Source organism: Entelurus aequoreus, linkage group LG10 (genome assembly GCF_033978785.1).
Source record: "Entelurus aequoreus isolate RoL-2023_Sb linkage group LG10, RoL_Eaeq_v1.1, whole genome shotgun sequence".
NCBI lineage: Eukaryota > Metazoa > Chordata > Actinopteri > Syngnathiformes > Syngnathidae > Entelurus > Entelurus aequoreus.
The window spans coordinates 67,556,619-67,581,282 of record NC_084740.1 but is presented as its reverse complement, the minus strand read 5'-3'; the positions used below and the strand labels follow the sequence as shown (position 1 = coordinate 67,581,282).

The window sequence follows — 24,664 nt, the reverse complement described above, 5'->3', positions numbered from 1 at the left end:
GAGGACTTTTGGTCCATCAAGTCCACCTCGAAGGTCTTTTGTGACCCAGGAGGAGGACTTTCGGTCCATCCAGTCCACATCTCAGATCTTATGTGACACAAGAGAAGCACTTTTGGTCCCTCCAGTCCACATTTAAGGTCTTATGTGACCCAGGAGACGGTCTTTTGGTCCGTTAGGTCCACATCGAAGGTCTTATGTGACGCAGGAAAAGGACTTTTGGTCCATCCAATCCACATCTAAAGTCTTATGTGACCCAGGAGAAGGACTTTTGGTCCATCCAGTCCACATTGAAGGTCTTATGTGACCAAGTAGAAGGACCTCTGGACCATCTAGTCCACATCGAAGGTCTTATGTGACCCAGGAGAAGGACTTCTGGTCCATGTAGTCCACATCAAAGGTCTTATGTGACCCAAGAGAAGGACCTCTGGACCATCTAGTCCACATCGAAGGTCTTATGTGACCCAGGAGAAGGACTTCTGGTCCATCTAGTCCACATCAAAGGTCTTATGTGACCCAGGAGAAGGACCTCTGGACCATCTAGTCCACATCGAAGGTCTTATGTGACCCAGGAGAAGGACTTCTGGTCCATCTAGTCCACATCAAAGGTCTTATGTGACCCAGGAGAAGGATTTTCGATCCATTCAGTCCACATCTAAGGTCTTATGTGACCGAGGAGGCGGACTTTCGGTCCATCCAGTCCACATCTCAGGTCTTATGTGACCCAGGAGAAGGACTTCTGGTCCATCAAGTCCACCTCGAAGGTCTTTTGTGACCCAGGAGGAGGACTTTCGGTCCATCCAGTCCACATCTCAGATCTTATGTGACCCAAGAGAAGCACTTTTGGTCCATCCAGTCCACATCGAAGGTCTTATGTGACGCAGGAAAAGGACTTTTGGTCCATCCAATTCACATCTAAAGTCTTATGTGACCCAGGAGAAGGACATCTGGACCATCTAGTCCAAATCGAAGGTCTTATGTGACCCAGGAGAAGGACTTCTGGTCCATCTAGTCCACATCAAAGGGCTTATGTGACCCAGGAGAAGGACTATTGGTCCATCCAGACCACATTGAAGGTCTTATGTGACTCAGGAGGTGGGCTTTTGGTCCATCCAGTTCACATCTAATGTCTTATGTGACCCAGGACAAGGATTTTCGATCCATTCAGTCCACATCTAAGGTTTTATGTAACCCAGGAGGCGGACCTTCGGTCCATCCAGTCCACATCGAAGGTCTTATGTGACCCAGTCCACATTGAAAGTCTTATGTGACCCAGGAGAAGGACTTTTGGTCCATTGAGTCGACATCGAAGATCTTATGTGACCCAGGAGAAGGACTTTTGGTCCATCCAATCCACATCTAAAGTCTTATGTGACCCAGGAGAAGGACTTTTAGTCCATCCAGACCACATCAAAGGTCTTATGTGACCCAGGAGGCGGACTTTTGGTCCATCCAGTCAACATCTTAGGTCTTATGTAACCTAGGAGAACTTTCGATTTATTCAGTCCTCATCGAAGGTCTTATGTGACCCAGGAGGCGGACTTTCGGTCCATCCAGTCCACATCGAAGGTCTTATGTGACCCAGGAGAAGGACTTCTGGTCCATCTAGTCCACATTGAAAGTCTTATGTGACCCAGGAGAAGGACTTTTGGTCCATTGAGTCGACATCGAAGATCTTATGTGACCCAGGAGAAGGACTTTTGGTCCATCCAATCCACATCTAAAGTCTTATGTGACCCAGGAGAAGGACTTTTGGTCCATCCAGACCACATCAAAGGTCTTATGTGACCCAGGAGAAGGACTTCTGGTCCATCAAGTCCACCTCGAAGGTCTTTTGTGACCCAGGAGGAGGACTTTCGGTCCATCCAGTCCACATCTCAGATCTTATGTGACCCAAGAGAAGCACTTTTGGTCCATCCAGTCCACATCGAAGGTCTTATGTGACGCAGGAAAAGGACTTTTGGTCCATCCAATTCACATCTAAAGTCTTATGTGACCCAGGAGAAGGACATCTGGACCATCTAGTCCAAATCGAAGGTCTTATGTGACCCAGGAGAAGGACTTCTGGTCCATCTAGTCCACATCAAAGGGCTTATGTGACCCAGGAGAAGGACTATTGGTCCATCCAGACCACATTGAAGGTCTTATGTGACCCAGGAGGTGAACTTTTGGTCCATCCAGTTCACATCTAATGTCTTATGTGACCCAGGACAAGGATTTTCGATCCATTCAGTCCACATCTAAGGTTTTATGTAACCCAGGAGGTGGACTTTCGGTCCATCCAGTCCACATCGAAGGTCTTATGTGACCCAGTCCACATTGAAAGTCTTATGTGACCCAGGAGAAGGACTTTTGGTCCATTGAGTCGACATCGAAGATCTTATGTGACCCAGGAGAAGGACTTTTGGTCCATCCAATCCACATCTAAAGTCTTATGTGACCCAGGAGAAGGACTTTTAGTCCATCCAGACCACATCAAAGGTCTTATGTGACCCAGGAGGCGGACTTTTGGTCCATCCAGTCAACATCTTAGGTCTTATGTAACCTAGGAGAACTTTCGATTTATTCAGTCCACATCTAAGGTCTTATGTGACCCAGGAGGCGGACCTTCGGTCTATCTAGTCCACGTTGAAGGTCTTATGTGACCCAGGAGGCGGTGAGACAAAGAGAGTGGAAGGACAAAGTGAAGAAGAGATCACATGGCCATAAATTCAGCGGCAGTCGCTGGCCAAACATATCCGTCATGTATCGGCGACAACGAGGCCTTGGAGACGCCGCCTGAGCGCTCGATGGATGGCGGCGAGGAGGAGGAGACGTGCGCGCGGAAAGTGGCGCACGCCGCCAAGGTGGAATAAATCTCAGCCCAGAGGGGTGGATGGGGATGATATGAGGTGTGCAGTTTTCTCTGGCAGCTTTGAACGTTGCGCGTCATAAACGCACCTCAGCGCCAAAGAAACGTCTTCACAAGGAGACATGACACCTTTTAGCATCTTTTAATTTCACCATCACGTTCCTGACATGACCTTCAACCTTCAACGGCCTCGATTCTGTCAGTCTGGGTGCCTGTTCTGCAGTTTGTTCCTTACGTATGTGCTGCCGCCATGTTATACCTATTATTTTGGTTTTCAGGTGCCATTTTGGGGGGGGATTCGAGCTATTTCCCGCAATTCATTCGAGCTATTTCCCACAATTCCTCCCCCCGCGGACTAATGACTCTCATCCCCAAATTCTGAAAAATAATAATAATAATAGATTTTATTTGTAAAAAGCACTTTACATTGAGTAAACAACCTCAAAGTGCTACAGTGTATTCAAAAAATAAAATAAAAAGATAATTAAAAAAAATAAATAATAAAAACTAGAACAGCCAAATAGCTAAAACTAGTATGCACTTATCTAAAAAAAGGCTTTTTTTAAAAAGAAGGGTTTTTAAGCCTTTTTAAAAGCATCCACAGTCTGTGGTACCCTCAGGTGGTCAGGTAGAGCGTTCCACAGACTGGGAGCGGCGTAGCAGAAAGCCCGGTCTCCTATTGTTTGTAGCTTTGTCCTCGGAGGTCGGAGGAGGTTAAATCTCCAAAACTTCACGAACTAGCTACCTAGCAAGCGCATCGACGTAGAAGTAGATCAACAGTGTTGCGTAATCGTGGAAACGTAAACAAGATTTGGAGAAAGGACACAGTCAGACACAAAGGACTTTACGCTTAGGAATAGGTATCCTTCACATTTGAACCGGTACGGTACCAATTCCCGGTACCTTGGACTCGGTGCCGGTACTCAACGCGACCAATTTTCAGTACTATTGTGTGTGTTAATAAATGTGAATAGTTTTTGATAATAAAGAGGTGTTGAAATCGCCATTTAAAATCGCTAATGCTAATCAGTAGCATGTCAATAGCAAAGCCAATGTATATAAGCATCAAGCTAGCGCATTATTGGAAAAGTGCAGCCTTACTCTACGTTTTTTTGTGTCAATGTGATGTTGCGCACAACCCAGGTACCATAACATGGCACCGTTGGATTTTATGTGTATCGAGATTGGGTCGGTGCTGAAAAAGTACCGGACTAAGTACCCATCCCTAATCACGCGACAAAAGACTGAACTCATATGATTTGAGTGGGATGACGCCATCTGCTGGATGTGTCGGGGCTCTGCATCAGGTGACATCGTTGAAGGTGCGAAACGATGGCAGGAAAGCAGTGACCGTTCCTTCTCTCCTCATCAGGTGATGGACTGGATCGAGAACCACGGCGAGGCGTTCCTCAGCAAACACACCGGCGTGGGAAAGTCTCTTCATCGAGCTCGGGCCCTGCAGAAACGACACGACGACTTTGAGGACGTGGCTCAGGTCAGGAACGGCGTTTTGCTACGTTCGCTTCAAGTTCACAACTTTGGTGGAAGTTACAATCTATATATATATATATATATATATATATATATATATATATATATATATATATATATATATATATATATATATATATATATATCCATCCATCCATCCATTTTCTACCGCTTGTCCCTTTCATATATATATATATATATATTTAGTTATTTACTTTTATATATGTATGTATATATGTATTTATATATATTGTACATTAACATACACAAAGCTAATATGTGTGTGTTACATAAGTTTACGTCACTATGCACTAAAATCCGTAGGAAATAATGCTTATAAACCTTTGGAAAGTTAGCGCCCTCTCGGCATCCACTTGAAGGTGTCAAACTTCAACTAGTTTTTAAATGTTTTGATAAGACATCCAAGTACGTTTTTTCATGTCTGATTTTTTTTGTTTGTTCGCAGAACACAGGTGACAGATTTAATCCGATCACGTTCAAATTTGGTATGCTTCTAACACTACTTGAGCTCTCAGCATACACCAAAGATCGTATATCCCAATACGTTTTTTCAGGTCCAATTGTTTTTGTTCGCAGAACACAGGTGACAGTTTTAATCCGGTCACGTTCAAATTTGGTATTTTTGTAACACTACTTGAGCTCTCAGCATACACCAAAGATTGTATATCCCAATACGTTTTTTCAGGTCCGATTGTTTTTGTTCGCAGAACACAGGTGACAGTTTTAATCCGATCACGTTCAAATTTGGTATCTTTGTAACACTACTAGAGCTCTCAGCATACACCAAAGATCGTATATCCCAATACGTTTTTTCAGGTCCGATTGTTTTTGTTCGCAAAACACAGGTGACAGTTTTAATCCGATCACGTTCAAATTTAGTATTTTTGTAACACTACTTGAGCTCTCAGCATACACCAAAGATCGTATATCTCAATATGTTTTTTCACATCTGATTTTTTTTTTGTTTGTTCGCAAAACACAGGTAACAGTTATAATCCGATCACGTTTAAGTTTAGTATGTTTGTAACACTACTGGAGCTCTAAGCATACACCAAAGATCGTATATCCCAATACGTTTTTTCAGGTCCGATTGTTTTTGTTCGCAGAACACAGGTGACAGTTTTAATCCGATCACGTTTAAATTTAGTATGTTTGTAACACTACTTGAGCTCTCAGCATACACCAAAGATCGTATATTGCAATACGTTTTTTCAGGTCCGATTTTTTTTTTTTGTTCGCATAACACAGGTGACAGTTTTAATCCGATCACGTTCAAATTTTGTATGTTTGTAACACTACTTGAGCTCTCAGCATACACCAAAGATCGTATATCTCAATACGTTTTTTCCAGTGTGATTTTTTTGTTTTATTCGCAAAACACAGGTAACAGTTTTAATCCGATCACGTTTAAATTTAGTATGTTTGTAACACTACTTGAGCTCTCAGCATACACCAAAGATCGTATATCCCAATACGTTTTTTCAGGTCCGATTTTTTTTTTGTTCGCATAACACAGGTGACAGTTTTAATCCGATCACGTTCAAATTTCATATATTTGTAACAATACTTGAGCTCTGAGCATACACCAAAGATCGTATATTTATCTTCAGTTTTGATGAAGTTATGTCATTTCCTTTTTGCAAAACTTGTTTATGAATTTGTCAACTGAACACTGCACTCTGATTGCTTTGGTCTCATCTAGTGGTCAATAATATTGTAGCGTTGGTATTTTTAGTTTGTTTAGACATTTTTTTGCTTGAAAATACTTAATTTAGGCCAAAAATAATTCTCACCCGACGACTGCACTGCTGAATTGACATTGTTATCTTTCTTTGCTAATATTGTGTAAAGGTGAAGAAGTGTGTTGATCTGATGAAGATTGTGTCATGTGATGTTTTAATGATGGATTAGCATTAGCCGTCACAGTTTGTCATTAGTCTTTGTTAATTAGCATTAGCCGTCACAGTGTATCATTGGCCGTTCTTAATTAGCATTGGTCGTATTTAGTTAGCATTAGCCGTTACAGTGTGTCATTGGTCGTCGTTAGTTAGCATTGGTCGTTGTCAATTAGCATTGGTCGTCGTTAGTTAGCATTGGTCTTTGTCAATTAGCATTGGTCGTCGTTAATTAGCATTAGCCGTCACAGTTTGTCATTAATAGTCGTTATTTAGCATTAGCCGTCAAAGTGTCTCATTGGTTGTCGTCAATTAGCATTGGTCGTCCTTAATTAGCTCCAATGCGCCGTTTTTCCGCTGAACATGGTGGTGTTGCAAGATGCTAATCAGCGACCGCGCGAGTACATATTGCGATGATGCTTATCGTCGTCATTTCTCACAGCCTTTTGGATGTCAGCGTGCCAGGATTTGTAATTCTTTGTTGTCATGACAACCTCTTAGACTGAAGTCACTTTTTCTTTCAGTTTGACAAAGAGGATTCTTCTTCTGCACTAATCTGTACCCTCCACAGGCAAAAGCAGCCCTAAGTATTAATCTCCTGTAAATGATTATCTTCTTGCCGACTAATCTCCCCCCCCCCCCCATGCGGGGATGTCTTGACCCAAGATGGAGATTTGAAAAAAAGTGCAGCTGCGATAGTTCATACAGAGCAGACAATGTTTTTGCCGCTTAAAGAGACAGGAATGTGGATTGTTGGGCTTTACAAACGCAATTCATTGTAATGATGGCTGCAAATGTGTAGGGCCCCAAATGGGGCGCCCCATTTTACATGATGAAGCGCATGTCAAATTCATACTTGTGTTCCTAGCCCCTTCTTGCTCCGTCACTGATAATATTGTGGTAGCAAATTTCACCCGATAATTGTCATTGTGCCCGTGGCACGTAGCGTTAGTGCTTTAAAAAAATGTATGCATCAAATTAAAATGAGTTTGAATGAAAAAAAAATTAAAATTGTTTTACATGAATAAAAAAGTATGAAAAAATGTCAATAAAAATATTTTAAAGCCCCAATTTATCCTGATTGTAAAAAAACATGATCGGCCTCACCGTGTCCATCAATGTTTTATGCAGTAATAATAATAACAATATATCATATTTATGTTTTTTAGAGATACTTAAAGGTAAAGTACAATTATTTTACCACGGTCAAAATTTGTTATTTAATCATACAAATGTGTACAACAAAATAGTGTAAATACATACTATTTATTATTTATTTTTTATTCAAGATTTTGTGTTTTTTTTTTCCAATATATTATTATTTGTAATGTAATGCATATTTATATTGATTTCATGTAATTATAATAAAAAGAAATACACTACAATTTCAATTTTATTATTCGGATAATTAACCTATATAATATACTTAATATTTTAATAACATTATTTTATTATTATCAATACTTCATGAATCATACGACAATTTAATTTAACATAGCAATGATACTAATAATATAGTTTATTAATTTTAAATAGTGACTTAATTAGTTGATTACATGTAATGTAATAATATAAATAATGGTTATAAGGACGTACATATATATATATATATATATATATATATATATATATATATATATATATATATATATATATATATATATATATATATATATATATATATATATATACTATATCATATTTTATACAATTACTTGGAATATAATGCATATTCATATTGATAATAATAATAATAAATACGCTATATTTTAAAGCATTTCACTGATGATTTCACTATGAAGCATATATAATTTTACCATATAAATGTATACTTAATATTATTTTATTTTTATCAATACATCATGATTCAAATCACTATTAAATTTAAAACAGCAATAATAATAATAATAATAATAAAGTTTATTAGTTTTAATTAGTGAAGTACAGTAATTGGTTGATTACATTTAATGGAATAATATAAATAATGGTATAATAAGATATATATATATATATATATTTGAGTTAACTTATTATTTTATATTATATATTTTATATTATTATTTATATTTGTATTGATTTAATGAAATAATAATAATAATATCATTATACTATAATTTTACTAATTTCACGATATAATATAATAATTTCACTATATGATAAAGTTCATATTATTTTATTATTATCTATACATCAGGAATCAAACCACAATTAGGTTTAATAGAGCATCAATAATACTAATAATGCAGTCTATTTATTTTAATTAGTGAAATAATTCCTTGTCTGCTTCCAGAACACGTACACCAATGCAGACAAGCTCCTGGAGGCGGCCGAGCAGCTGGCCCAGACGGGTGAGTGCGACCCGGAGGAGATCTACAAGGCCGCCCGGCACCTGGAGGTCCGGATTCAGGATTTTGTGCGTCGCGTGGAGCACCGGAAGCTGCTGCTGGACATGTCCGTGTCCTTCCACACGCACACCAAAGAGGTGAGGCACATCCGATGATAGGGATACTTATTTGTCTGTTCATGTGGTAATAAATAGCTTTCTACCAATACAGCTTGTTTACTTTCGATACGATACCAATATTGATCTGATATGATATCAGTACGACTCCCACACATTTGTGTTATGTGGAATGTTGGAAAAGGTCAGATCAAGTGAAACAAGTGAGGAGTCAAACAGAGAACAACAAAACATGTTTATTATTCACCGTCTGGAATAGACTTATGCTATCTTTAAGTTGAACCGGAGTGGTAATTGTTTTTTGGTGACACCTAGTGGTCACAATGATTGATGAAGTTAAGCTCGTGGCTCAGTTAATGGAATGATGCGGACACGTTTCTTCCTGGATAGTTCCTCGGGGTGTCAAAAAAAAAAAAAAGATTTTTGAATGAATCGCGATTCTTATTTGTAACGATTCTTAATTGATTAAGAAAATTGATTTATAAAACAGAAAAAATTTAATCTGTCCTTTCCAGCCACTTTATTAAATATTTGGGTATAATTTTATTAAACGAAAAACTGTTTTATTTTAAGTACTATAGAAATGCCTGTATTTTATGGATTAATGTAGTTAATCATAGAACTGGCACCCAATGTTTTTTTTTAAAAAAAAGTGATTTTGAATGGAGAATCGTTTTGAATTGAGAACCGATTCTGAATCAAATCGTTACCCCAAATAATCTAAACGAAACAATTGACAGCCCTACTAGTTTCTTAAGTAATATATAACTATAATTATTTGTTTATATTGACAAATATGCGATAACGTTCAATGATTATTACCTACGTCTAGATTTTGTGCTATTGTGTGCTTAGCAGTTGCGTAGCTGCTAGCTCCTTGTAGCCCATAGCCTAACATCGTTACATTTTGTTAATGACTTGACCTATATCCGATATCAGTAGAGATGGGTCATTTTCTTTTTTTGACACTGACTGAATCCCGCCGGTCTTACTGAATCACGAGATGATCAATAAACAAAATGATAAAACAAATAATCAGCTCAAATGTTGCAATAAAACAATTAATATTTATGGACACAAATAGGAAGTAGTCTTTGCCATTAAGTTGAACGTGCCCGTCTTGTCTTTGGTTGAGTCCTACAAAGTGTTTGTACTGTAAGTATTGCACTTTTGTAATAGCGGTAGTTACTACATTTAAAGTCGCTAATGCTAATCGGTAGCACGTCAATGGCTTATCCAATGTAAATTAGCATCGAGCTAGCTACAGGAGACTACGTTTGACACTGATGTCGTCCCGCAGCGCAGCTGTGGTCGTGGAGAGAGGAGCTTTTATGAGGATTTAAAAAGTTTATTTTGTCATTCATTCATTTAATTGTACACGTTGTATTTTGTTTTCAAATTGTTCTTCAATTTGGTATTTTTGTACCACTAAATGAAATGAAATACATTTTTAATTTCTTGAAATACTTATTTATATACATTATTTTATATTTATTTTATGACCTATTGAAATTATTGTTTAGTTTAAAATTAGGCAATTTTGAATATAAAACAATCAATATTTATGGACACAAACAGGAAGTATTCTTTGCCATTAAGTTGAACGTGCCCGTCTTGTCTTTGGTTGAGTCCTACAAAGTGTTTGTACTGTAAGTATTGCATTTTTGTAATACTTACTTGTAATAGTTACTAGATTTAAAGTCGCTGATGCTAATCAGTAGCACGTCAATGGCATATCCAATGTAAATTAGCATCGAGCTAGCTACAGGAGACTGCGTTTGACGCTGATGTCGTCCCGCGGCGCAGCTGTGGTCGTGGATGGAGGAGCTCCAGAAGCAGCTGCTGGACGACGTGACCTGCGACTCGGTGGACTCGGTGCAGACGCTCATCCAGCAGTTCCAGCAGCAGCAGACGGCCACGCTGGAGGCCACGCTCAACGTCATCAAGGAGGGGGAGGAGCTTATGCAGCAGCTCAGGTAAGAGCGCGGCCAGAAGGTGCGGCAGAGGCGTGACTGTCCGTCTGGCTCTCCCCTCAGGGACGCCGCCATGTCCACCAACAAGACGCCGCACTGCAGTTCCATCGCTCACATCCAGGGGGTGCTGCAGCAGCTGGACGAGGCCCAGGGCCAGATGGAAGAGCTGTTCCACGAGCGCAAGATCAAACTGGACATCTTCCTGCAGCTGCGCATCTTTGAGCAGTACACCATCGAGGTAGGAACGCTCCGTCCCCCGACCTCCGACTCGGCGCTGACGGCGTCCGCGCGTCTCTCCGCGCAGGTGACGGCCGAGCTGGACGCCTGGAAGGAGGACCTGTCTCGGCAGCTGAGCGACGGCGCCTCCTCTGGCGGGGCGGAGGACATCGGCCTGGCCGAGCAGAGGCTGAAGAGGCACGCCGAGCGCAAGGCGGCCATGAACAACATGACTTATGAGGTCATGCAGCAGGGCCAGGACCTGCACCAGTACATCATGGAGGTCCAGGCCTCAGGTAAGTTCCAGATCAGGATCTACTCAGACTACAATTATATGGAGTTATTTGATCAACCCTCCGCTGTTTACTTTTATATCAATTAAAAATGGCAGACTAGGAAAAAACATTTCAAAATTAGTTCAAAATTTTAAAAAAAAAGAAAAAAAGGTAGTAGACTTAATTTACTTCCTTATTAGATTCTTCAAGCAGCCCGCACATTATCTAAGTTGTTTGCACAACATTTTTCATTTAAAATTCAAATGCCTGAATTTCTTTGCTGGATTACATCTTGATTCTTTGGCAGCCCGTTTAGGCAGCAAAATTATTTGCACCCTCTGCTCTTGCTCAGTCAACTGTTAATTTTTATATTTATTAAAGCTGGCAAACTATAAAAACATATTAGTTTTCCCTTTTGTTCTGAAAAAGCTTTTAGAATTTACTTAACCTATTTTTATTTTATTTTATTTATTTATTTATTTATCTATTTATTTAAAATATGCTTTTACAATTTTACCATTTTTACGATTTTAAAATGTGTTTATTTTTAGAAATCACTTTTAGGAATCCAAAAACGTTATTGTTATATTTTGATCTGTACTTTGATTAAATTATTAATTTTAGTGAGTTGTATTTATTAAAAATGTTTTAAATGTTTTTTTCAAATTATTGTGTAGTTATATGTATATGTATGTATATGTACCTGTATGTATGTCTATGTATATACTGTGTGTGTATATATATATATATATATATATATATATATATATATATATATATATATATATATATATATATATATATATATATATATATATATATATATATATATATACATATATATATATATATATATATATATATATATATACATATATATATATATATATATATATATATATATATATATATATATATATATATATATATATATATATGTCTATATATATATACATATATTTACATGTGTGTATCTATATGTGTGTATATATATATATATATATATATATATATATATATATATATATATATATATATATATATATATATATATATATATATATATATATATATATATATATATATGTGTGTGTGTGTGTGTGTATTTTTTTTTAAAATTGTTTGTATTTTTTTTTAGATATTTTTTCAAATCTTTGTTTTGTTCAAAATTATACAATTAAAAAAAAAGTAGTAAACTTCCTGTTTAGATTCCTCAAGCAGCCCGTTTTGGCAGCAAACTAAAAGTCTTCAAAAATGTGTTTATTTTTAGGGAAAAAAAATTGGAATTTGTGAAATTATATTAGTACATTTGATCTGTACTTTAATTAAATACATTAATGTTATAAATTTTTATTAATTTGACAGGTATTCAAAATAGTTATTAATATATATTTGTGTGTATGTATATATATATGTGTATATATAAACTGTATATATATATATATATATATATATATATATATATATATATATATATATATATATATATATATATATATGTGTGTGTGTGTATATATATATATATATATATATATATTTATATATATATATATATATATATATATATATATATATATATATATATATATATATATATATATATATATATATATTTATGATGTATATATTATTTATTTATTTCATATATTTTTTTCAAACTATTGTGTATTTCAAAATGATCCAATTAAAAAATTTAGTAAACTTATTTTACTTCCTGGTAAGATTCTTCAAGCAGCCTGTTTAGGCAGCAAATGCTCTAAATTGGTTGAATTCTCTGCTGAAGGAATAATAAATTTTTTCATAATAGATTCAGATGCCTGAATTTTTCTGCTGAATTTAATCTTGATTCTACTGCAGCCCGTTTAGGCAGCAGACTATAATATATCTTGACATCCAAGTAGTGAACGTCATTAAGCCTCCAATGCTCAAAGACGTAATTCAAACGTCGCGCAACATGCTTCCCAGTGAAAAATCAATACGCTGATCGATCATGCCCGTCGTGTCTCCTTCCGTCTCAGGAATCGAGCTGACGGGCGAGAAGGACGCCGACTTGGCCTCCCAGGTGCAGGAGCTTCTGGAGTTCCTGCACGAGAAGCAGCAGGAAGTGGAACTGAGCGCTCAGCACGCGCACGCGCGCCTGGAGCAGACTCTGCAACTGCGCCACCTGCAGGCCGAGGTCAAGCAGGTAGCCAAGAAATGTGACTATTCATTCACGCTTGTGCAGACAGGCTGGTTGAATAATAGAGGAGCTGTTATGGCAATGACCTCCTCCGCGTCTTCTTAGCAACACGTGGAATTGTGCATTTTGCGTTATGCGTGCAAGGAAAATGTCCCAAAATGATGAAAACCAAGACTATAATCATTCTCTATTGAAAAAACTGCACCTATATTTAGATCTGCACCAAACACTTTGTTTTCAAGAATCACATAGTATGATCACATGTGTTATTATAATAAATGATGTAAACGTGTAATTCAAACTATTAACTTTTTTTCTGATTAGGAAAATTATAATTGATTTCAGTCATATAGCGCCTTTCTAGAAAGACACTCTTTAAAAAAAATACATGATTAAACTACTAATAATACCATACTTAATCATTATTAACTTAATGACTTAATAGCTCTTAACTTAATAATTAATAATTTTGAACCGTTATGATTTTTGTTGTGACATATTTTTGACAAAAAATAAAATACTAAAATAAATAATAATAACATTTTTTTAAAATATTTAAAATATATTTTATATATTTTAATATTCATCTTAATGATTAATCATTTTAAACCGTTATTAATTTTTTTGTAACATATTTTTGACAAAAAATGAAATACTAAAAAAAAAATAATTATATATATATATATATTATATATATGTATATGTATATATATATATATATATATATATATATATATATATATATATATATATATATATATATATATATATATATATATATATATATATATATATATATATATTAATATTCAATAAAATATGTATATTTTGTATACAAATAAATAATATAATTATTTTTTATTATAATAAAATAATGTTACATTTAAACCCTATTTTTTAAACATTATTATTTGTCTTACTTCACTTAAAATGTAAAACATTAATTAATACATTTTTTTGAATTTTTTTGTTACACATTTTTGACAAAAAATGTAATACTAAAACTAAAAAGTAATTCATTTGAATATATGTAAATAATTTTTAATATTTAATATATATTTTAACATTCATTAAAATATGTATAATTTATATACAAATTGATAATATAATGATTTTTTATTATAATTAAATAATGTTAGATTTTTTACCTTATTTTTTAAACATTATTATTATTATCCTTACTTCACTTAAAATTTACTTAAAAAACCCAATATCTAAGTTACATTCAAACCAGTGTGGGTGGCACTGGGAGCAGGTGGGTAAAGTGTCTTGCCCAAGGAGCACAACGGCAGTGACTAGGATGGCGGAAGCGGGGATCGAACCTGCAACCCTCAAGTTGCTGGCACGGCCGCTCTACCAACCGAGCTATAAAATATATAAATATTTTTTATTATTTAAAATATATTTTATATATTTTAACATTCATTAAAATATGTACCGGTATATTTTATATACAAATTGATAATAGAATGATTTTTTTATTATAAAGAAATAAGGTAAAATTTTTACCTTATTTTTAAAATGTTAATATTATTTGCCTTACTTCACTTACAATTTAAACCAATAATTAATAATTTTGAACCATTATACATTTTTTTCTTACATATACTTGACAAAAAATTTAATATTAGAATAAATAGTAATACATTTGAATACATATAAATATTTTTTTTATATTTAAAATATATTTTATATATTTTAATATTCATTAAAATATGTATATTTTATATACAAATACATAAGTTAATGATTGTTTTATTATAATAAAATAATGTAAAATTTTAACCTTTAAACATAATAATTAATCATTTTGAACCATTATGAATTGCTTTCTTACATATTTTTATTTACAAAAAATAAAATACTAAAATAATAATAAATGTGAATATATATATATATATACATATATATTTAATATATATATATATATATATATACACATATATATATATATATATATATATATATATATATATATATATATATATATATATATATATATATATATATATATATATATATATATGTATATATATATATATATATGTATATGTATATATATATATATATATATATATATATATATATATATATATATATATATATATATAAAAAATATATTGTATATATTCTAATATTCATCTTAAGGATTAATCATTTCAAACCATTATGAATTTTTTTGTTACATACAAAAAATTAATTACTAAAAAAATAATTAAATTCAATATATAGATATATATATACTGTATATATTTGAATTATATTTTATATATTTTAATATTCATTAAAATATGTATATTTTATATACAAATAAATAATATAGATATGTTTTTTATTAGAATAAAGTCATGTTAAATTTTAACCTTATTTTTTAAACGTCATTATTATTTGCCTTACTTCACTCAAAATTGAAAACAATAGTTCAAATGTTTCCGAAAATTAACTTTCTTTTTTTTTTTTTTAACGAGAGAGCTGAAATACAATGTCAAAAATAAAAATAATGTACAGTATGTCTGCACGTGGAATTAAACTAAGGAATAACACACATGCATTGGTACAGTATACATGGAAAGATTTTGTCGTGACCAAAAGAGGCGTGTCCGCTGATGTCATCGCCGCTAACGTGTCGTCCTCCTCATCTTCCTCCTCTCCGAGGTTCTGGGATGGATCCGAAACGGCGAGTCCATGCTGAACGCCAGCATGGTGAACGCCAGCTCGCTGTCAGAGGCCGAGCAGCTGCAGAGGGAACACGAGCAGTTCCAGATGGCGATAGAGGTGCGCGGCGCACACACACACACACACACACACACACACACACACACACACACACACACACACACACACACACACACATGAGAGTTTTTTGAGCAGTGAGTGTCCCAGCATACATCAGTAGCAGATGTGCGCTCCAGGACACGCCCACTCGTCCGACTGCCCTTCAACTCCAGGAAACACACACTTGGCAGCCACATCATTAGGGACCCCTCTGACACAAGGGCTGCCTCCCAAATATTGTGTTGGGGAAAAAAAGTTGCCATATTAAAAATGTTTCCTCGTGATATCAACTTAGAATATGTTGTCCTGTATGATTTTAAATGGGCCGTCCCGATCCGATATTTTTTAATCGATATCATTAAAACAAAAAACTAATATGGATGACGCGTGCTTGCCTGTAAAATGTGCGATATCATGTGCGATACAAGCAGCGTGTTGACTTGTGCGGCCAGTCAACATCCCAATGTCCTCCGAGAAACACACAAGGTATCTGCTACATAACAGCTCAGCACACGATAGCACACAAGCTAGACATATGTAAAAATCATTGAACAATATTTAGCAAGTTTGTCAATATAAGCTAGTGTCAAATAATTACAGTTGCAAATTACTTACACATGCTAAGTCTCCAAGCATATTAGCAATTAGCCAGTAACAAACGTGTCCGCATCGTTCAACTTTCTGCGTCATGAGCTGAACTTCATGAACTATTTTGGCCAAAAAACTAATTAGCACTTCGCTTCAACTTAAAGACAGCATAAGTTCATGATAAATAGGTTAGTGTTTTTGAATGTTGGACTAATTTCACTCGATAAAACCATTGGCTAACATTCCACAAAATATTAAACGTATGATATTGTATCGGATCAATATTGGTATCGGCCAATGCTCAAAGCTCCAATACCGGTATCGTTTTGGAAGTTAAAATATAAAACTATATGATGTATGTATGTACAGTCGCGATCAAAAGTTGACATACACTTGTAAAGAACATAATGTCATGGCTGTCTTGAGTTTCCAATCATTTCTACAACTCTTATTGTTTTGTGATAGAGTGATTGGAGCACATACTTGTTGATCACAAAAAACATTAATAAAGTTTGGGTTTTTTATGAATTTATTATGGGTCTACTGAAAATGTGAGCAAATCTGCTGGGTAAAAAGTATACATACAGCAATGTTAATATTTGGTTACATGTCCCTTGGCAAGTTTCACTGCAATAAGGCGCTTTTGGTAGCCATCCACAAGCTTCTGGTTGAATTTTTGACCACTCCTCTTGACAAAATTGGTGCAGTTCAGCTAAATTTGTTGGTTTTCTGACATGGACTTGTTTCTCCAGCATTGTCCACACTTTTAAGTCAGGACTTTGGGAAGGCCACTATAAAACGTTAATTCTAACCTGATTTAGCCATTCCTTTACCACTTTTGACGTGTTTTTGGAGTCATTGTCCTGTTGGAACACCCAACTGCGCCCAAGACCCAACCTCCGGGCTGATGATTTTAGGTTCTCCTGAAGAATTTGGAGGTAATCCTCCTTTTTCATTGTCCCATTTACTCTCTGTAAAGCACCAGTTTCATTGGCAGCAAAACAGGCCCCGAGCATAATACTACCACCACCATGCTTGACGGTAGGGTTGGTGTTCCTGGGATTAAAGGCCTCACCTTTTCTCCTCCAAACATATTGCTGGGTATTGTGGCCAAACAGCCCAATTTTTGTTTCATCTGACATCACATGGACAAAGATAAGACCTTCTGGAGGAAAGTTTTGTGGTCAGATGTAACAAAAATTGAGCTTTGTATGTTTGGAGGAGAAAAGGTGAGGCCTTAAATCCCAGGAACACCATCTTACCGTCAACCATGGTGGTGGTAGTATTATGCCCGGGGCCTGTTTTGCTGCCGATGGAACTGGTGCTTTAAATGGGACAAAGAAAAGGAGGATTACCTCCAAATTCTTCAGGACAACCTAAAATCATCAGCCCGGAGGTTGGGTCTTGGGTGCAGTTGGGTGTTCCAACAGGACAATGACCCCTGTGGATGTCTTGCTCCCCAGGGTTCCTTGGATCACCACAGAAGGACTTGACAGCTTCGGTCATATTTGCGCACAAGGATTTATTTTGCAATAAATAGTTCTTTATGCTTTTCAGCAAATGTCTGGCATGCTCAGTGAGCACACAAATGGTTTCTCTGCAGTCTTTCGCTCGTGCTCCGCTGCCAACTCGCCACCTCAACGACATTCAACAACCACCTTCTCCTTCCCGACTGCTCCCTTTAACAGAGCGACAGGTGATCAGACAAACACTCTCAGCTGTGTCATTCACGCACCTGTCGCTAATCTCGAAGCCGCCTTGCTGCAGGTCCGCAGGCCACGCCCCTCACAACCCCAAACACACGTCAAAAGTGGTAAAGGAATGGCTAAATCAAGCTAGAATTAAGGTTTTAGAATGGCCTTCCCAAAGTTCTGACTTAAACGTGTGGACAATGCTGAAGAAACAAGTCCATGTCAGAAAACCAACACATTTAGCTGAACTGCACCAATTTTGTCAAGAGGAGTGGTCAAACCTTCAACCAGAAGCTTGTGGATGGCTACCAAAAGCGCCTTATTGCAGTGAAACTTGCCAAGGGACATGTAAGCAAATATTAACATTGCTGTATGTATACTTTTGACCCAGCACATTTGCTCACATTTTCAGTAGACCCATAATAAATTCATAAAAGAACCAAACTTCATGAATGTTTTTTGTGACCAACAAGTATGTGCTCCAATCACTCTATCACAAAAAAATAGTTGTAGAAATTATTGGAAACTCAAGACAGCCATGACATTATGTTCTTTACAAGTGTATGTCAACTTTTGATCGCGACTGTATACGAGTCCTGCTGATATCGTATCCGCTCAACAGACGTATCGGCCAACACTCAAAGCTCCAATTGTTTTCAATTCTTATACAAACCCCGTTTCCATATGAGTTGGGAAATTGAGTTAGATGTAAATATAAATGGAATACAATGATTTGCAAAACCTTTTCAACCCATATTCAGTTGAATGCACTACAAAGACAAGATATTTGATGTTCAAACTCATAAACTTTTTTTTTTTTTTTGCAAATAATAATTAACTTAGAATTTCATGGCTGCAAGACGTGACAAAGAAGTCGGGAAAGGGCATGTTCACCACTGTGTTACATGGCCTTTCCTTTTAACAACACTCAGTAAACGTTTGGGAACTGAGGAGACACATTTTTTAAGCTTCTCAGGTGGAATTATTTCCCATTCTTGCTTGATGTACAGCTTAAGTTGTTCAACAGTCCGGGGGTCTCCATTGTGGTATTTTAGGCTTCATAATGCACCAGACATTTTCAATGGGAGACAGGTCTGGACTACAGGCAGGCCAGTCTAGTACCCGCACTCTTTTACTATGAAGCCACGTTGATGTAACACGTGGCTTGGCATTGTCTTGCTGAAATAAGCAGGGGCGTCCATGGTAACATTGCTTGGATGGCAACATATGTTGCTCCAAAACCTGTATGTACCTTTCAGCATTAATGGCTCTTTCACAGATGTGTAAGTTACCCATGTCTTGGGCACTAATACACCCCCATACCATCACAGATGCTGGCTTTTCAACTTTGCGCCTATAACAATCCGGATGGTTCTTTTCCTCTTTGGTCCGGAGGACACGACGTCCACAGTTTCCAAAAACAATTTGTAATGTAGACTCGTGAGACCACAGAACACTTTTCCACTTTGTATCAGTCCATCTTAGATGAGCTCAGGCCCAGCGAAGCCGACAGCGTTTCTGGGTGTTGTTGATAAACGGTTTTCGCCTTGCATAGGAGAGTTTTAACTTGCACTTACAGATGTAGCGACCAACTGTAGTTACTAACAGTGGGTTTCTGAAGTGTTCCTGAGCCCATGTGGTGATATCCTTTACACACTGATGTCGCTTGTTGATGCAGTACAGCCTGAGGGATGGAAGGTCACGGGCTTAGCTGCTTACGTGCAGTGATTTCTCCAGATTCTCTGAACCCTTTGATGATATTACGGAGTGTAGATGGTGAAATCCCTAAATTCCTTGCAATAGCTGGTTGAGAAAGGTTTTTCTTAAACTGTTCAACAATTTGCTCACGCATTTGTTGACAAAGTGGTGACCCTCGCCCCATCCTTGTTTGTGAATGACTGAACATTTCATGGAATCTACTTTTATACCCAATCATGGCACCCACCTGTTCCCAATTTGCCTGTTCACCTGTGGGATGTTCCAAATACGTGTTTGATGAGCATTCCTCAACTTTATCAGTATTTATTGCCACCTTTCCCAACTTCTTTGTCACGTGTTGCTGACATCAAATTCTAAAGTTAATGATTATTTGAAAAAAAAAAAAAAAAAGTTTATCAATTTGAACATCAAATATGTTGTCTTTGTAGCATATTCAACTGAATATGGGTTGAAAATGATTTGCAAATCATTGTATTCCGTTTATATTTACATCTAACACCATTTCCCAACTCATATGGAAACGGGGTTTGTATTTGAAAAATTCAAATATAAGAAAGTATATCTTATAGATAAATACAACAACAAAAAAATGACAAAGTGATAAAGTTGCATCGGGACATTTTTTGATGTTCTAAGGAGGACGCTGTGGAATCCAAGAGGAGAAGAATGCAGATTTACAGATGTAGTACTTTATTTACAGCATAAAACAGTCTTCAGGACCTTGGTCAAGTGTGATTTCTCAAGTGATTATTATTATTTTCCCTCTTCTAGTCTCTCTTCCACGCCAACTCCCTCCAGAAGACCCACCAGAGTGCTCTGCAGGTCCAGCAGAAAGCCGAGGTAAGTCCAGCGTCTTCTCCAAGGGGCGGGGCTTCACAGCGTGTAAGTCAGCGACCAATCACGGTGAAGGAAGGAGACGCTCTCAGGGCGTGCTAGCTCGCATGTGTCAGGAGTGCGGCCAGCAGGAGGCGCCACACGTTCGTTGTCTCAACGTCTCCCCACCCCCCGTCCGTCACAGATGATGCTCCAGGGCGGCCATTACGACCCGGACGCCATTCGCGGCTGCGCCGAGAAGGTGGCGGTCCACTGGCAGCAGCTGATGCTGAAGATGGAGGACCGCCTCAAGCTTGTCAACGCCTCAGTGGCCTTCTACAAGACATCGGAACAGGTGCGCTAACGATGCTAACCATGTTGACATAGCTTACGATGCTAACAATGTTAACCATGCTAGCCGGGGGACGGCGTGGCTCGGGTGGTAGAGCGGCTGGCCAGCAACCTGAGGGTTCTTGGTTCGATCGCCCGCTTCCGCCATCCTAGTCCCGTCCGTTGGGTTGTTGAGCAAGACAGTTCACCCTTGCTCCTGATGGGTCGTGGTTAGCGCCTTGCATGGCAGCGCCCGCCATCAGGGTAGAATGGGTGAATGTGGAAATGGTGTCCGACCTTGAGCATTTGTCATTTAACGAAGTTAACGATGCTAACCATGTTAACGAAGTTACTGAACCTAACAATGCTAATAAAGCTAACGATGCTAACAAATCCAACGAAGCTAATGATGCTAACCATATTAACAAAACTAACCATGATAACAAAACTAACGAAGCTTGCGATGCTAACCATGCTAACCATGTTAACAAAGCTGAAGAAGGTAGCGATGCTAATGAAGCTAAAGCTGTGAAAAATGCTAACGATACTAACCATGTTATCGAATTAACTTTGCTAACCATTCTAACAATGTTAACGAAGCTAACCATGTTAACGAAGTTACTGAACCTAACAATGCTAATAAAGCTACTGATGCTAACAAATCCAACGAAGCTAATGATGCTAGCCATATTAACGAAGCTAACCATGATAACAAAGCTAACGAAGCTTGCGATGCTAACCATGCTAACCATGTTAACAAAGCTGAAGAAGGTAGCGATGCTAATGAAGCTAAAGCTGTGAAAAATGCTAACGATGCTAACCATGTTATCGAATTAACTATGCTAACCATTCTAACAATGTTAACAAAGCTAACCATGTTAACGAAGTTACTGAACCTAACAATGCTAATAAAGCTAACGATGCTAACAAATCCAACGAAGCTAATGATGCTAACCATATTAACGAAGCTAACCATGATAACAAAGCTAACGAAGCTTGCGATGCTAACCATGTTAACAAAGCTGAAGAAGGTAGCGATGCTAATGAAGCTAAAGATGTTAAAAATGCTAACGATGCTAACCTTGCTAACCATGTTATCGAATTAACTATGCTAACCATTCTAACAATGTTAACGAAGCTAACCATGTTAACGAAGTTACTGAACCTAACAATGCTAATAAAGCTACTGATGCTAACAAATCCAACGAAGCTAATGATGCTAACCATATTAACGAAGCTAACCATGATAACAAAGCTAACGAAGCTTGCGATGCTAACCATGTTAACAAAGCTGAAGAAGGTAGCGATGCTAATGAAGCTAAAGATGTTAAAAATGCTAACGATGCTAACCTTGCTAACCATGTTATCGAATTAACTATGCTAACCATTCTAACAATGTTAACGAAGCTAACCATGTTAACGAAGTTACTGAACCTAACAATGCTAATAAAGCTACTGATGCTAACAAATCCAACGAAGCTAATGATGCTAGCCATATTAACGAAGCTAACCATGATAACAAAGCTAACGAAGCTTGCGATGCTTACCATGCTAATGAAGCTAACAATGCTAACCATGTTAACAAAGCTAAAGAGGTAGCAATGCTAATGACGCTAAAGATGTTAAAAATGCTAATGATGATAACCTTGGTAACCATGATATCGAAGTTAACTATGCTAGCCATTCTAACAATGTTAACGAAGCTAACCATGTTAACAAAGTTACTGAACCTAACAATGCTAATAAAGCTAACGATGCTAACAAATCCAACGAAGCTAATGGTGCTAACCATATTAACGAAGCTAACTATGATAACAAAGCTAACGAAGCTTGCGATGCTCACCATGCTAATGAAGCTAACAATGCTAACCATGTTAACAAGGTAGCAATGCTAATGAAGCTAAAGATGTTAAAAATGCTAACGATGCTAACCATGTTATCGAAGTTAACTATGCTAACCATTCTAACAATGTTAACGAAGCTAACCATGATAAGGAAGCTAACGATGCTAACGAAGCTTACAATGTTAACAATGCTGACAAAGCTAACATGCTAATAAACCTAACAAACTTAACAATGCTTACCATGCTTAACCATGTTGTGGAATAACTTTACTGAGAGATTTGAGCAGGGTACAAACACATGACCAACACTTTTACGACCAACCGGAAACATAGCAACCAGGCTAGCAACGCACCTCCTTTACGGCAGCTGTCGCAACGTTCTTAAAGCAACCGCAGCACATACATATATATGACATCTCCCTTTTTTAACTTTTGTTTTTCTTTCCTTGTAAACAAAACAAAATCACACTGTATATGTGTTGTCTGTCTAATTATAAATAATGCAGACGAGGCGTGTTGGCTGAGTTCTTGACGTTTACTTCCACAGCGTGCTCATAACCTCATTCTTAGCTGCCGGGTGACGACATGCAACAACACTTTTCGGGGCTACCGCGCATGCTCGTCACTCCCGTTGCATGCTGGGTAGTGTAGTTGTTATATTCTCTAGCTCATAACATCACATCTTTCCCCCTATAAAGAAATATTTTAACTCAATAAAGTGTATTTCTCTTTTTAGGTTTAACTTTTCATTTTTTTAGCATTGTAACCACATTTGCAAACAACTTTTCTCTTCATAGAATTTTCTTTCAATAAAGAAATAAAGTGCAAAAATGTCAAAGCATCATAACAAACAGTTATGTCAAATAGCAGCAGAATTGCACTTTTTGGAGAGCTGTATTATTTTCAGTTTTGTGCCCAAGGGACTGATTTTATTTAACACTATATTATTATTTATACACCTATAGTGATCACAGAGACAGGTTGTTTTTGTGTTACTGTATATATTTGTTTTTCTGAAAAATCCCACTTAATATACTTTGGGTAACAACAGTCAATATTTATTTATTTTATTTTATTTTTTTAGGGGAGTAACAGTCAATATTTATTTATTTATTAGATATTATTTTTTTCTTATATAATAAAAGTGAGCTTTTGTTAAACCAAATATTGTGTGTTTTTTTCCATATACAACAACCTATCTGGACTCGATAAGAGAATCGATAAGGAATCGGTTCGATAAGAGGATTCAATAATAGGCTCGAACTTGATAATTTCTTATCAAACATCATCCCTATAAATAATCAAAATATTTATATTTTGTTGTTTTCTTACTGTACCAAAAATTAACCGAACCGTGACCTCTAAACCAAGGTACGTACCGAACCAAAATTTTTGTGTACCGTTACACCCCTAATGTTAACGAAGCTAACAATGTTAACAAAGCTAACTATGCTAATTCTAAATTAGCATAAATTGTAAATAATGTGAATCATTCAATGTATATACTCTGATGATTATCTTGTGTGATGACTGTATTATGATGAT

The 24,664-nt window shown here is 36.6% G+C and overlaps 1 protein-coding gene across 1 annotated transcript in view; it reads left to right on the top strand.

The window, feature by feature from the left end:
- Window positions 1–24,664, top strand: part of kalrna (kalirin RhoGEF kinase a) — a 282,218-nt gene that overhangs the window by 105,046 nt on the left and 152,508 nt on the right. The window contains exons 16-24 of the mRNA XM_062061506.1: window positions 4,221–4,343; window positions 8,546–8,737; window positions 10,523–10,692; window positions 10,753–10,927; window positions 10,994–11,201; window positions 13,199–13,365; window positions 16,015–16,134; window positions 20,904–20,972; window positions 21,151–21,300. Coding sequence (XP_061917490.1) covers window positions 4,221–4,343; window positions 8,546–8,737; window positions 10,523–10,692; window positions 10,753–10,927; window positions 10,994–11,201; window positions 13,199–13,365; window positions 16,015–16,134; window positions 20,904–20,972; window positions 21,151–21,300 — 1,374 coding nt within the window. The remainder of the gene's footprint in view (window positions 1–4,220; window positions 4,344–8,545; window positions 8,738–10,522; window positions 10,693–10,752; window positions 10,928–10,993; window positions 11,202–13,198; window positions 13,366–16,014; window positions 16,135–20,903; window positions 20,973–21,150; window positions 21,301–24,664) is intronic.